General features: G+C 41.4%; 1 protein-coding gene across 1 annotated transcript in view; it reads left to right on the forward strand.

Moving 5' to 3' along the window:
• Positions 1 to 14,268, forward strand: part of OTC (ornithine transcarbamylase) — a 72,980-nt gene that overhangs the window by 13,542 nt on the left and 45,170 nt on the right. The window contains exons 2-3 of the mRNA XM_025276087.3: positions 1,605 to 1,743; positions 3,840 to 3,921. Of these exons, the coding sequence (XP_025131872.2) occupies positions 1,605 to 1,743; positions 3,840 to 3,921 (221 nt within the window). The remainder of the gene's footprint in view (positions 1 to 1,604; positions 1,744 to 3,839; positions 3,922 to 14,268) is intronic.

A 14,268-nucleotide genomic window follows, 5' to 3' on the forward strand; every position in this document is an offset into this window, starting at 1 on the left:
TAGCAACTGAACAACAACAACCACCATTGTATATGATGTGCCTCACATGGATGAGAATTATTCCCTCACTTCAAGACTAGGGCAAGTGGCTATGATGGCACTAATATCTTCAGTAGGAGAGCTTGGAGACACAGTACAGTGATGTCAGGCCTATAAATGGAAAATATAGAGAGGGACTGGCTGGCTAGCTATTTTGATGGCAGAACAAGAGTCTATGCTGGGACGGACTCAACTCTAGTCAGAGCAAAGAACATGCAGGGTTTCCCGTGAACCAATATGGATGAAGAAAGAGACCTATCATGGTGCTGTGTCACTTTATGACCAAAAGACTTCCTGAAACACCCAGGTTGGGGAGATCCCAGCAAAACGAGTTTGGATATGTTTCCTTGAATGGCAAAGACAATGTAAATGTCCACCATCAAGAACTGCTATGAGAAATTCCCAGTGACGAGAGACTTCTTCCATGGACCCTCAAAAGTACCCCAGAAAAGAATCAGCCTCAAACACCTATACCAATGCTAGACTGCTAGAACAGAACCAGACTTTGCCTGGCCCTTAACTCCTCACCTTCCTTTGACTTTACTTGGAGGAACTGAAGGTAAGGAAACAGAGGAAACAGTTCATGGTTCTCCTTCCCCTGTGGAGGAGGCCAGCTTAAATTAGGCATGAGCTGGAAGGAAAAGGGTATTAACCTGCAGTACATTTATTAAAGTCAAAAAAATTATCATTATTATTATACATTCTTTAACCAAGACTCTTTGAGGGAGTAACGTAAGCAGAGAACTTTTTCTTTCCCTGAAAGTTACTAGAAAAGCCACAGGATCCACTGTAGCTGACCGGGGACAACAAAGAACAATTCTTCAAGGATAGATTTGAAAGGCAGTAGAGGAAATTGAATGAAATTGTTTTCTCTTGTATGTACATACAAATTCTATTTGTACCATCTAATGATTTCAATTACGGGGCTTCCCTGGTGACTCAGTGGTAAAGAATCCACCTGCCATTGCAGGAGATGTGGGTTCCATCCCTGGGTCGGGATGGTCCCCTGGAGAAGGAAATTGGAACCCCCTCCAGTATTCTTGCCTGGGAAATCCCATGGACAGAGGAGCCTGGCGGGCTACAGTCCATGGGGTTGCAAAGAGTCAGACTCAACTTAGCGACTAAACAACAATGATTTCAATAGTACTAGCTAAAATTTATCAAATACTTATTATATGCCAGACACTATCTGATTTCCATATATCGAATAATTTCATCCTCACAACAACTCTATGAGCTTCTTATACTCATTTTCTAGGTGAGAAATTTAAGTGCAGAGAGTTTGGGTAACTTGACTAACTATGAAGTAACAAAGACACTTATGATTATTTTCAGCACAGAATTCAACCTCTTTCCTCAAGTTTTTCTTTTCTCTCAACACTCAAAAAACTGGATATGTAAAATGTAAACCACAGCCATATCAATTTGAAAGCATTAGCACTTTGCAGAGACACATGAGTTTACACGTGATTTGCTATATTTTGTTTCAAAAATTAAACAATGAATTACCATAGGACATGGGTTTTGTTTTCTTAAATATATATTTTTCTTTTTCTTTTTCATAGATGTGGGCAACCACTACAGGATAAAGTACAGCTGAAGGGCCGTGACCTCCTCACTCTAAAGAACTTTACAGGAGAAGAAATTAAGTATATGCTATGGCTATCAGCAGATCTGAAATTCAGGATAAAACAGAAAGGAGAGGTATGTGGTATTTCCATATTACCTTCCACTGTTACCAATCAGTCTTTTTTTTTTTCTTTTGGCTGCATGGCATGGCATGAGGGATCTTAATTTCCTGACCAGGGATCAAACCCATGCCCCTTGCAAAGGAAGCATGGATTCTTAACTACTGGACAACCAGGGAAGTTTCAATCAGCCTTTTGAAAGACAGCCTTTACAAAGAAAGAAGAAAAAGAAAATACATTAAAATTCCTAAACAGTAGCTAAGTAATGAAATCACACAGGCAAGGTAATTGATTATCACTGAGTGCACAGGCATACAAAAAGCATAAAAATCAGTTATTCAATGACAAGTCATTGCATTTCTTTCATGTGAAATGTTGAAAGTCATTATTAACTGAATCAGAACCTAAGGAATCATTTCTATGGAACGATTTTATTTTTACCCTTACCTTCTTTTCTGTTTTCTAGCAGATTTAAAATAAGGATGATATATTTTTTTCCTAGCAACAAACTTCAGTGGTGGATGAAGATCAGATATTTCATCATTAGGATAATTTCAGAAAATTCAGGATGATGTGATGGTGTTAAAAATTTAGATTAGCAAAGAACCAGTTAAAAGGTAACCAAGTAGGAGAAGAAATGGGATATGGTGCTTAGCTGGAAGCATTATTCTGCATTTTGAGCAATTTATGTTTGAAACACAATTAATGTAGCAGCTTCATTTAGACTGCTTAACTGTGAAAGTGTTTTCATATTCCAAGCTTGTTCAAAAGCATTTGAAAGAGCTGGTTTCAGATTGAGAAAGTTGTACACAATCTTGATTCTCTTATCTAGCTCACAAACTCTCCAAGTTCCTATGAATGAACCAAAAACAGGTGTGACTCCAAATGCTATCGGTTCCTATAGAAGACCTTGAAACAAGGAGAAAAGCCCCCCACCTCGAGACCCCAGGCTTTTGTTTTACACACTTTGTGGTGAGGAAGGTTAGCTGGCAGGAATCTATTTGTTCTAGAACTCATCCTATCAGGAATTCCATCTATAGCAGAGGAAGGAGAAAGAGCCGCACCCCACACCCAAACTCAGATTATTTCCACATGACTTCTAGAAACAAAGCCTTTGCGCTCTAGAAACGAAGCCTTTGCGCTCTCCCAAGGATGCATGATGAAAGTGTATTTGAAACTCTGGGGTGTCATCTTTAGGAGTCTGAGTGCCCCATGTTGTGACAGAGAAGCATGTTCCTAGCTGAGAAGACACTTCCCAAACAAGCATCTTTGAAATCATTGAACATTGGTAGAAGTTTCTTTTACTGAGTCTAAGCTTGCTCTGCTTGCCTCATGATAGGCCAATGAATCTGAGAGACAAGGGTTGAAGACAGGAATACAACTTTATTCGGAAAGCTGGCTGACCAAGAAGACTGCAGACTAATATCTCAAAATAGCCATCTTATCAGGGTCTGGATGCCAGGCTCTTTTATAGAACAGAGATGGGGGAGGTGAGGAAGTAAATTAAAAAGGACATTAATCTTGCAAATATGTCCTGGAATGGCCAGATTTAGGGATAGGATATGTTAATTTCTTCCTTCCTGTAGCCATCCACAAGTGGACAGGGTCCTGAACAAAGGCATTTTGGTTTAACATTCAGGAAGATGAGCAGGTTTCACCAAGGCAGGCCATTATATATGGACAGTATCTTTTTAGTGAACAAAAGCAACTGGAAGCAAATGTTAAAGTAAAAGAAACAGATCCAATATGGAGTCAGTTCTTCCCTGTAACATTTCCACAGATTTAAGTAAGAAGATGGTTCCAATATGAAATATGAATACATTTTGGAACAAGTGTTCAGGTTGAACCCAGAGCAACTAATATTACTTTCTCATTACATGTCAATAAGCTGTGGGATTCCTCTTTCCTTCCCCTATTTGTATACAACAGGAAATAAACTCTTTAAATTCACTTTGTAAATAACATATGAATGCTTATTTGGGAGCAGTGTTAATTATTCTACAGTTTCTGATAATGTAAAGAGTAAATCTTAAAATATAATCCTTGCTAGTAGATATAAAATGTATATTTCATTTTAATTAGTTTAATTGTATTATTATCCTTGACTTTCAGTATTTGCCTTTACTGCAAGGGAAGTCCTTAGGCATGATTTTTGAAAAAAGAAGTACTCGAACAAGATTGTCCACAGAAACAGGTGAGTTCACAGACAAACTTGGACTTGTGTTGAAGAGGGGGCCAATGGGTGAGGACCTGGGAGGAGGAGCCCAGTGGTGGGATTTATCTGTCTCTTTGGCAACAACAAAGGGAAAACAATGTCACCAAGAGTAGCAATGGAAGCCTCTGAATGTTCTTTCTGATTCCCACAGCAGCTGCAAGCAGGAAGATGAGCCTCATCTGCAGGAATTCCATGAGGACTTGAGTAGACATCTCAAATAATTCATGTTCAGTACAGAATATTAGTGGTCATAAATTCTCAGGCTTTCAATTCAACATGAGCAAGAAATGTGCATTTTTCTAATGTGTAAAGAGCTTTTCCTTGTTTATATCAATTCTGCTGGATGATGGAAACAATCTCTGCAATCCAAATCCTGTCATTTCATCGTTTATTTTGTCAGTTTAGGGTCTCTTCATACTTTTCCCACAGTCATGGTTAAGTCCTAGAGAGAATCTCAATGTCAAGGCATCTAGGGCTATAGGGATCTGGTCTTTGAGCATCAGGACATCATCATCAAATGTCTATGCTGGAATCTGCTGGGACTTCTGTATCCCTACTGGACCTTGACTGGCTCCCATTCACTGTGGAGGAGTTTGTTTTACTATCACAAGATCTGAGATAGCTCTTGGTTAGGCTCACTTGTTGACACAAGTTTATGTACCTGACTTCCAGTGAGACCAAACAAACTGAAATGTTGGAGTTTGGAGCAGAGAAAGGTTTACTGCAAAGCCATGCAAGGAGACAAGGTGGCTCAAGCCTTAAAATGACTTGAGCTTCCTGAAGATTTTCGATAAATCATTTTTAAAAGCCAGGTGAGGGGGTGGGGGTGGGGGTTGCAGGTACTTGATCAGTTTGTGCACAATGATTGGCTGATGGTGAGTTAGAAGGGTAGTGTCACAGGGGTTAACATCATCAGTCCTTAGAGTCCAGGAGGCCTGGGGCTAGGTGATCAGAGTCATCAAGTAGTTAACATCTTCCATTTGGTGGGGATTTTTAGATAAACAACTCTGAGAATTTATTACACCAAATACTATTATATAGATGTCTCAGAGAGGAGCTGAAACAGAGGATATGGGGGAAGGTCTGTCCCTGAGAAATCCTATAGGGTCCTGCTTGGTTATACTCTCAAGCTCTTGTCAGCTCTCCACGCCACAGTGGGCACAGAGATATTGCAAGACTCTCTCTATTGTTCCTTCCTCTTTCTGGGTACCAGGGAGTTCTAGAATATTTGCCCCTTCCTTGAACTCTGTCTTAAAAGAGACAGATGTTCTCAGCTCTGGTGTCCCCCAAACTTATCTGAAATTTCCACTATGCTTCCCACCCTTCAGTACGTGACCTGGGGGACAGACAGCAGGACTCTAAGGACTGATAATGTTAACCCCTGTGACACTACCCTTCTAACTCACCATCAGCCAATCATTGTGCACAAACTGATCAAACAGTGTCAAAGGTCCACCAATGTCTGTTTCTGTTGCTTTTTTGCTCTTGCTCTTCATCTTCTTCCCCTCCAGTTCCCAGGTGATAAAGGAGGAGGAAAAACTGGCTTTAACTACCATGCATTCTTTCAAGTCTGTTGTTTGTACTTGAAATCCTAGCTGTTGACACTCAAAATATCTTTTTTCTCAAATTATGATTGCTGTAATGAGTTTCAAAAAACCTATTTTGAAATTCATCACCTCTTTTTTCTCTTTGCATTTCTACTCCATCAGACCTCCCTTGAATCAATAACATGACTGCCCCAAAGGGCAAATGGATAGGATTGAGGAAAAGGTACCACAGACGAAAACATATTGGTTGATTCTTTGTGTATCTTATCCTACTTACAAGCATCAGAACTTTCTAGGGCTCAGAAGCAAACAACCACTTCATGCAGTTCTTGCATTGTAAGGACCAGTAATGAGGTATCTCAAATACATAACAAAATGGAGTTCAGAGGGATCAAGTGACTTGCTAAGTTCATGCAATTAATACAAATAGCACCAGGGTTCAGATCTCAAGTTTACTGTCTTGTTAATGCACTCCCCTTGCCCATTGAGAGAAGGAATGAGGAAGAAAGGAAACATATAAGGTGTCATCTAATCTTTAAAGTCCTAGGAAGAAAACTGATGAGAACAGTTTGTTCTTTAAAGCTGGGTCCTTTAAAAGGTCACATTGACATCTGATGTCCAGCAATGGAAAAATGAATATTGCATAAACCAGTCAGTAGTTCTGAAATTCTGCTCCTTTTCAACACTGGTTATCATTTTTAAAAATCATTAGTACTTAAGAGAGGTGTTCTTTTCTGAAGCCATCAAAGAATTGATTAAATACATACAATTTTCTCAATGTTAAGTTTTTCTCAAATTATTTTTTTTCTTAGTTGTTGATGTTGTCTACCATGTTTCTCTGTTCAAATGTTATTTTTAATTTCACATATCCCTGAATAAGTGATCAGTTTTACCATGCACATGTCAGGTGGTAGATAAGCTACTAATAAAACCAAGAGTGAAGATTTAATAAGCTTTTGGGCACAGACCCTACACTAAGTGCTCTACGTTAATTACATGGATTATCTCACTTAATCCTCAGGACAACTCCATGAGGGTGAGAACACTGAGGAAAATAGGCTAAAATAGGTTCAGCAAAAGGCCCGCAGACATATAGCTAATAAATGGCAGGCCCAGGATTAGAAGCTATTATTAAACATATTTTTAAACATCTAATTTAATTTGAGCACGTGTTAGTCATGTTTTATTCCAGCAAAATGGTTTCTACAGGTGGCATTAAGCATTTTGTTAAATGATGATTTTCTATAAAGTACTCTTTATAGAAATCTGCACAAAATTACAATCAACAAATACATGAGGAAAGGAACATATGACCATAAAAGTTATGGTTCAGAGTATTCATCATGATCTTCAATAAATACCCATGGGTTTCATTGAGATGGCATCCTGCCAAACTCAATAGTAGGAGAATCAGTCAGAGTAAGCAGCTAATTTCAATGCATATAGAAATGGTAAACCTCAACCCAAAACATGGCAGTACATTTCTATTATGTATATGTGCATCTTAATAGTCGTCTGTTGGCACAATTTTTCATCAAAACCTATTACCCTGCTATTTAGAATGAAAATAGGATGTAATTAAAACTATTTCTACCCCAGATTTGCGCCAGCCTCTGGGATGGGGTGATCCTCACTGGACAGTCCTTGAGGATTCCATCCCAAACCTGAGTTGCAACGATACAGCAGTATTAGTTTGTTAGTTGGTCAGTCTTATCTGACTCTTTGTGACATCATGGACTGTAGCCCACCATGGCTCCTCTGTCCATGGATTTCCCAGACAAGAATACTGGAGCGGGTTGCCATGCCCTCCTCCAGGGGATCCTCCTAACCCAGGGATTGAACCTGGGTCTCCTGCATTGTGGGCAGACTCTTTACTGTCTGAGCCACTGAGGTTTCCCTAGTGTTATCTTAGGAGACAAAATAAAATTCTCCACCCAAATCAAGCCATATTTATTACTCATGTAATATTTTTATTAAAATGTAAGACACATACAGAAAAATGCTCAAATAATTAATTACACAGTTCAATGAATTGTTATACATCCTTGTAACTAATACCCAGATAGAGAAACAATGTGAATGGCACCCAGAAGTCCTCCCTTGTATCTCCTTCCATTTGCTACTCTCTGCCCCACCCCCAAGGGTAATCATTATCGTGGCTTCTAACCTCACAGATTAGTTTAGCTGTTTTTGAACTTTATAGAAATGGAGTCATTCAGTACCTGCTCTTTTGTGTCTGGCTTCTTTTGCTCAGCATTATGTTTGGGAGCTGTATCAATGTCGCTGCCTGTAGCTGTAGCTCATTCATTCCTCACTCACTTTTTGTGTATGCCAGACAATTCTCCTGTGTGACTACTGATGATTATACTCCTTCATTGCAAATTAATTGAGCAGATAGATGGATACATTTATTAATCTCGGTAAGTGCAGTATTGGATGGAAAAATGCACAGGGCATCCTAAGAGATGGTTCTTTTCATTATTTAACACTGGTATTTGACTTTCAAGGTTGTGCTTTCCAAGCTCTTTCAAATTTGTCATTTTGCAAAGGTGAAACCGTGATACTATGCCATGGGTATGAAAGTAAAGCACAGAGAGGGCAACAGTTGCCTTATCTCTACCAGCAAGAACCCTTGGAGCCCTCACATTTCCTAGGTGAATTCTATTTATACCCCTTCTTCCAAAGCTTGCAGGGATCCCTGAGGACAAGAAAGAGCAAAGTAAGATGGACTTTTATTTTCTCAGACAGAAATTTAGATATTAACAGATGAAACCCTTTGTTCAAAAATATCTAATATGTATGCACAAATGAAAGAGATAAAAACAAACTCCCTCTGGATGAAGAGTGAAGAGAGAATAGAGATCTGTCCCTCTGCCCTCCTCTCCTCAGCAATGGCAGCTCCTGGTGGCTTCTCAGAATGTCTGACATCTTCCATAAGCGTTCTGCATGCTAAGGCATGCTCAGTTGTGTCCCACTCTTTGTGACCCCATGGACTGTAACCTGCCAGGCTCCTCTGTCTGTGGGATTTCCCAGGCAAGAATACTGGACTGGGTTGCCATTTCCTCCTCCAGGGGATCTTCCCGACCTAGGGATTGAACCTGCATCTCCTGTCTCCTGCATTGGCAGGCATGTTGCTTACCACTAGCACCACTGAAGCACTTAATGCCACCCAGGTCAGATAAACTGGCAAATGCTTGACCTGTGCTTTTGGACTAGGGTCTGAGGCTTCTTTCTGATGGGTGACCAAAAATTGCAGAGGCGATTCCTTTTTGGAGGCAATGGATTCCCATTTTATCTCCTTCAAGAACTGCTGAAGGCTTTGCCAACTGAAAAATATTCCACAAACTGAAAGTTGAGAATTATGTTTTATTCAGTGGACTTGCTGAGGACTGAAGCCCGGGAGGCAGCCTCTCAGTTAGCTCTGAGGGACTGCTCAGAAGAGGTCAGGGAACAGCCAGGATACATAGGAATTCTGAACTTAAAACCAGGTCGTTGGAACATTGAACGATTACCATTAATGAAAGAAACCAGACATCTCAAGTTAATGAATTTCGTCTTTTTCTATGTATTGGAAGAGCTTTTCTATGTATTACCAGAGTCTGGGCTCATGGAAATCATTCCTTTGATATGCATCTTAGCTATCCAGCACCAGTATCCTGTCCTTAGGCTTTTATGGTGGCTCATTGGGTGAAGAACCCACCTGCAATGCAGGAGACACAGGAGGCACAGGTTTGATCCCTTGGTTGGGAAGATCCCTTGGAGGAGGGCATGGCAACCTACTCCAGTATTCTTGCCTGGAGAATTCCCATGGACAGAGAAGCCTGGCGGGCTACAGTCCATGGGGTCACAAAGAGTCGGACGGGACTGAAGTGACTGAGCACTCATCCTGTTCTTTCCCATCCCGAGTCCCCTCAGGGTGCACTGTTGGGGTGGCTGCAGCGGCTGAGGGCTTGGGAGTGGGCAGCCTTTTTGTCTTCATCCCGAGTTTCCTCAAGGCTCACACTTGGGGCAGTGGTAGTGGCTGATGGCTTGACAGCCACAGCATCCTTTGTTTGCTGATATGGCAGGCTACATTTTTTCTGTCAGAGCTTCCGCTGCTATTTCCTAACACTTTCTGTGACCTTTCTTCCTACCCCTATCAGCTAAGTCCAGATTTGATGTGAACCTTCTTTATAGCACAAAGAAAAAAATGAAAACACAACAAGCTAAACCTGGATTGTTAGCAAAATGACTTCTAGTCCAAGTAAGAGCATGACTTCAAGTAGACCAGCCAGGAGGTCTTAAACTGAAACCTTCCTCCACAGCCCCCAACCCTCAGTGGCATTTCCCTATGCCAGGCACATAGTAGGGGCATAATAAATACTTTCTTGATGAATATGCAGTATTCATATTTGTTTAGGTGATTTCCCTTGTTTAGAAACAGATTAAGTGCTCAAGAGTGATTCATAATTATAATCATCACAAAATCCTATTAGCTCATTTAACAGATAATAGAAAAGTCCATAAACAAAAGTAGGAGACGTTTGCAAGTAAGAAGAATGGGTTCTCTCCCTAGAGTCAAAATCCTTCCTACGTTTGTTCAACAAGTTTGTGTTGAATACTTACTATGTGAAAGAAAAAACTGAAAATGTTAGCTGCTCAGTAGTGTCCAACTCTTTGCCACCCGCCAGGCTCCTCTGTCCATGGGATTCTCCAGGCAAGAACACTGGAGTGGGTTGCCATTCCCTTTTCCAGGGGATCTTCTCAAACTGGGGATGGAACCCAGGTCTCCCTCATCGCAGATTGATTCTTGATCTGAGCCACCAGGGAAGCCACTTACTATGTGCCCATATTTATTCTAGGTTCTTGAGACTGATATTGTTAGTGCAAAGCTTGTGTGCCCAATGCACGGTGAGCCAAACAAACTGAAAGGTCAGAGTTCGGAACAGGGAAAGGTTTATTGCAGAACCATGCAAGGAGAAGGGTGGATGATGCCCTAAACGCCCTGAGGTCCCAGAAGGGTTTCAGCAAAGCATTTTTAAAAGCCAGGTGCAGAAGCGGGGGTCACAAGGTCTGTGATCAGCTTGTGCAGGGTTCTCTGACTGGCTGATGGTGAGGGAGCAGGGAGATGTCACAAGCTTTACCAATCTTTAGGCTCCAGGAGGCCTGGGGCTTTGTATTCAAGATCTTCAAGTACTTAACACCTTCCCTTTGTTGGAGAGAGGATGGCTTTTTACATCTGCAAAACAACTCAGGAAATGTGCATCAAATACCATTATCTAGGTACTTCAGAGAGGACCTAAAGCAGAGCATACAGGGGAAGGCTTTTCCCTGAGGCCCCATAAGGGTTCTGCTTGGCTATAACTTATCAGTGAATGAAAGATAGGAAAATCCCTGCCTTCATGGAGCTGAAATTCTAGTTGGTATGCGGACAATAAACAATAGACATAATAAATTGTAAGTGAATGATGTATCATGGTGGATGGTGATCAATGCTCTCAATAAAGACAAGACTGCCTGCAAGTGAGGGAAAGATATGTATCCTATTATTTGGACTTTGCCTTTTACTCTGAGTAAACAGAGGAATCTTTGGAGGGTTTTGAAAAGAGGAAGAACATTGTCTAACTTGCATTTTATTTATTAAATTAAAAAATTAAAAAGAAAATTTATTTTCTTGGCCATGCCACACAGTATGTGAGGCCTTAGTTCAGCATATGAGCTCTTAGTTACCCAAACAGGGATCAGACCCATGCTTCTTGCATTGGAAGTGAGGAGTCTTAACCATTGGATCACAAGGGATGCTCCTAACTTCCATTTTAAATGGATCTCTCTGCTCTGTTGAGAATAAACTGGGGCACTGCTGCTGCTGCTGCTGCTAAGTCGCTTCAGTCATGTCCAACTCTGTGTGACCCCATAGACGGCAGCCCACCAGGCTCTCCCGTCCCTGGGATTCTCCAGGCAAGAACACTGGAGTGGGTTGCCATTTCCTTCTCCAATGCATGAAAGTGAAAAGTGAAAGTGAAGTCGCTCAGTCGTGTCCAACTCTTAGCAACCCCATGGACTGCAGCCCACCAGGCTCCTCCATCCATGGGATTTTCCAGGCAAGAGTACTGGAGTGGGGTGCCATTGCCTTCTCCAAACTGGGGCACTAGGGGTGGAGAATTCCATGGACTATACAGTCCATGGGGTCGCAAAGAGTCAGACATGACTGATAGACTTTCACTTTCACTTTTCAGGGGTGGAAATAAGATAGAAGCAGTGAAAGCTGTCAACAGGTAGGTACAGTATATAGAGGCTGGGGCCATGGTGATGGCAGATTTGGGCCAGATAAGAGGGCTAGATTCGGGAAATATTTTGCAGGGAGAGTCAACAAGATTCCTGATGTATCGGGTAAAAGAGAGGTGTGAAGGATGACTTCAAGGTTTCCATCTGAGCAACTGTCAGCAGGATGGAGCAGGATAGAGCCAATCAGGCAGGATGGAGACGAAGATCAGGAGTTCAGTTTTAGAAGTGTGGAGTTTGGGATGTCTATTAGACACACAGCAAAGACGATGAAGAGGCCACTGGGTATTAGTTTGGAGTATGGGAGTGAGATGTGACAGAGATACCTAGAAGTCAGTCATCAGTTCAGTCACTCAAGTCATAGTCAGTCAGTCAGTTCAGTCACTCAAGTCATGCCCGACTCTTTGTGGCCCCATGGACTGCAGCACACTAGGCTTCCCTGTCTATCACCAACTCCTGGAGATTGCTCAAACTCATGTCCATCGAGTCAATGATGCCATCCAGCTATCTCATCCTCTGTTGTCCCCTTTTCCTCCTGCCTTCAATCTTGCCCAGAATCAGGTTCTTTCCCAATGAGTCAGTTCTTCACATCAGGTGGCCAAAGTATTGGTGCTTCAGCTTCAGCATCAGCATCAGTCCTTTCAGAGAATATTCAGAACTGATTTCCTTTAGGATTGACTGGTTTGATCTCCTTGCAGTCCGAGGGACTCGCAAGAGTCTTCTCCAACACCACAGTTCAAAAGCATCAATTCTTTGGCACTCAGCTTTCTTTATGGTCCACCTCTCACATCCGTACATGACTGCTAGAAAAACCATAGCTTTGACTAGATGAACCTTTGTCAGCAAAGTAATGTCTCTGCTTTTTGCTTTTTAATATGCTGTCTAGGTTGGTCATAGCTTTTCTTCCAAGGACCATGCATCTTTTAATTTCATGGCTGCAGTCACCATCTGCAGTGAATTTGGAGCCCCCCAAAATAAAGTCTGTCACTGTTTCCATTGTTTCCCCATCTATTTGCCATGAAGTGATGGGACCAGATGCCATGATCTTAGTTTTTTGAATGTTGAGTTTTAGGCCAGCTTTTTCACTCTCCTCTTTCACTCTCATCAAGAGGCTCTTTAGTTCCTCTTTGCTTTCTGCCATAAGGGTGGGATCATCTGTATATCTGAGGTTATTGATATTTCTCCCAGCAATCTTGATTCCAGCTTGTGCTTCATCCAGCCTGGCATTTTGCATGATGTACTCTGCATATAATTTAAATAAGCAAAGTGACAATATACAGCCTTGACGTACTCCTTTCCCAATTTGGAACCAGTCCATTGTTCCATGTCCAGTTCTAACTGTTCCTTCTTGATCTGCACACAGATTTCTCAGGAGGCAGGTAAGGTGGTCTGGTTGTCCCATCTCTTGAAGAATTTTCCACAGTTTGTTGTGATCAACACAGTCAAAGGCTTTCGTGTAGTCAATAAAGCAGAAGTAGATGTTTTTATGGAACTCTCTTGCTTTTTCTATGATCGAATGGATGTTGGCAATTTGATCTCTGGTTCCTCTGCCTTTTCTAAATCCAGCTTGAACATCTGGAAGTTTTCAGTTCATGTACTGTTGAAGCCTAGCTTGGAGAATTTTGAGCATTACTTTGCTAGTGTGCGAGATGAGTGCAATTGTGCAGTAGTTTGAATGTTCTTTCTAAAATTAAAAAAAAATTCACTGTGGAATGCAAAAAGAAAAATGTGTTAAGGCTTCACTGGGTTGTTTCATGAGACTTTGGGTTGAGTTTCTGTTATAGGTCTAATACTCCTTATCACACAATTCTCCATGCAATTAATGATTTCTCTCTTTCTCACAGGAAACAGGTAGGATTAGAAAATTGCGACTGTTGCATATTTCCCAAAAGACAAGTTAGGTAAAAAAGTAATGTTTCCAAGGAGGGAAAAAGTAATGTTTGCAAACTCCCTCAGACAAATCTCTATCTTGTAATTATACCTTTACATTGTATATGTATATATATCTAAGAAAGCCTGCCTATTGAACCTGTCTCAGATGAGAGAGTAAAGTTCTGATTGGATGTCATCATTTCCCATAATATTGCCCCAGGGTGTGTGATAAAAGGGTTCTCCTTGTTCCCACAGAGTTTAGCTATGGCTTGAGGCAGACCCCTGTCTGTCATCCTCCCAGACCAATGGGATGTGCTATGAGGGTGGGAAAGGGGCCAGCTTCATCTGCTTAGAAGTCTGCAGTAATCTCACATTTCATGGAGGGTTGAAAAGTGGCGAGGGTAATATGTAAGTGGTGCTTAGCTCTGTCTTGGTTGGAGGATAAATAAAACAGTTGCATGACCTTTGATCTCACTAACTTTTGAAATTTTATTTATTTCTGGCTGGGCTAGGTCTTCATTGCTCCATAAAGGCCATCACAGCGGCCACAGCACTCACCACTACTCCCCAGTGTGGTGGCTTCTCTTGTTGCAGAGCACAGGCTCTAGGTACATGGGCTTCAGGAGTTGTGGCTCACGGGCTCTAA

The sequence above is a fragment of the Bubalus bubalis genome, chromosome X, assembly GCF_019923935.1.
Source record: "Bubalus bubalis isolate 160015118507 breed Murrah chromosome X, NDDB_SH_1, whole genome shotgun sequence".
Taxonomy (NCBI): Eukaryota; Metazoa; Chordata; class Mammalia; order Artiodactyla; family Bovidae; genus Bubalus; species Bubalus bubalis.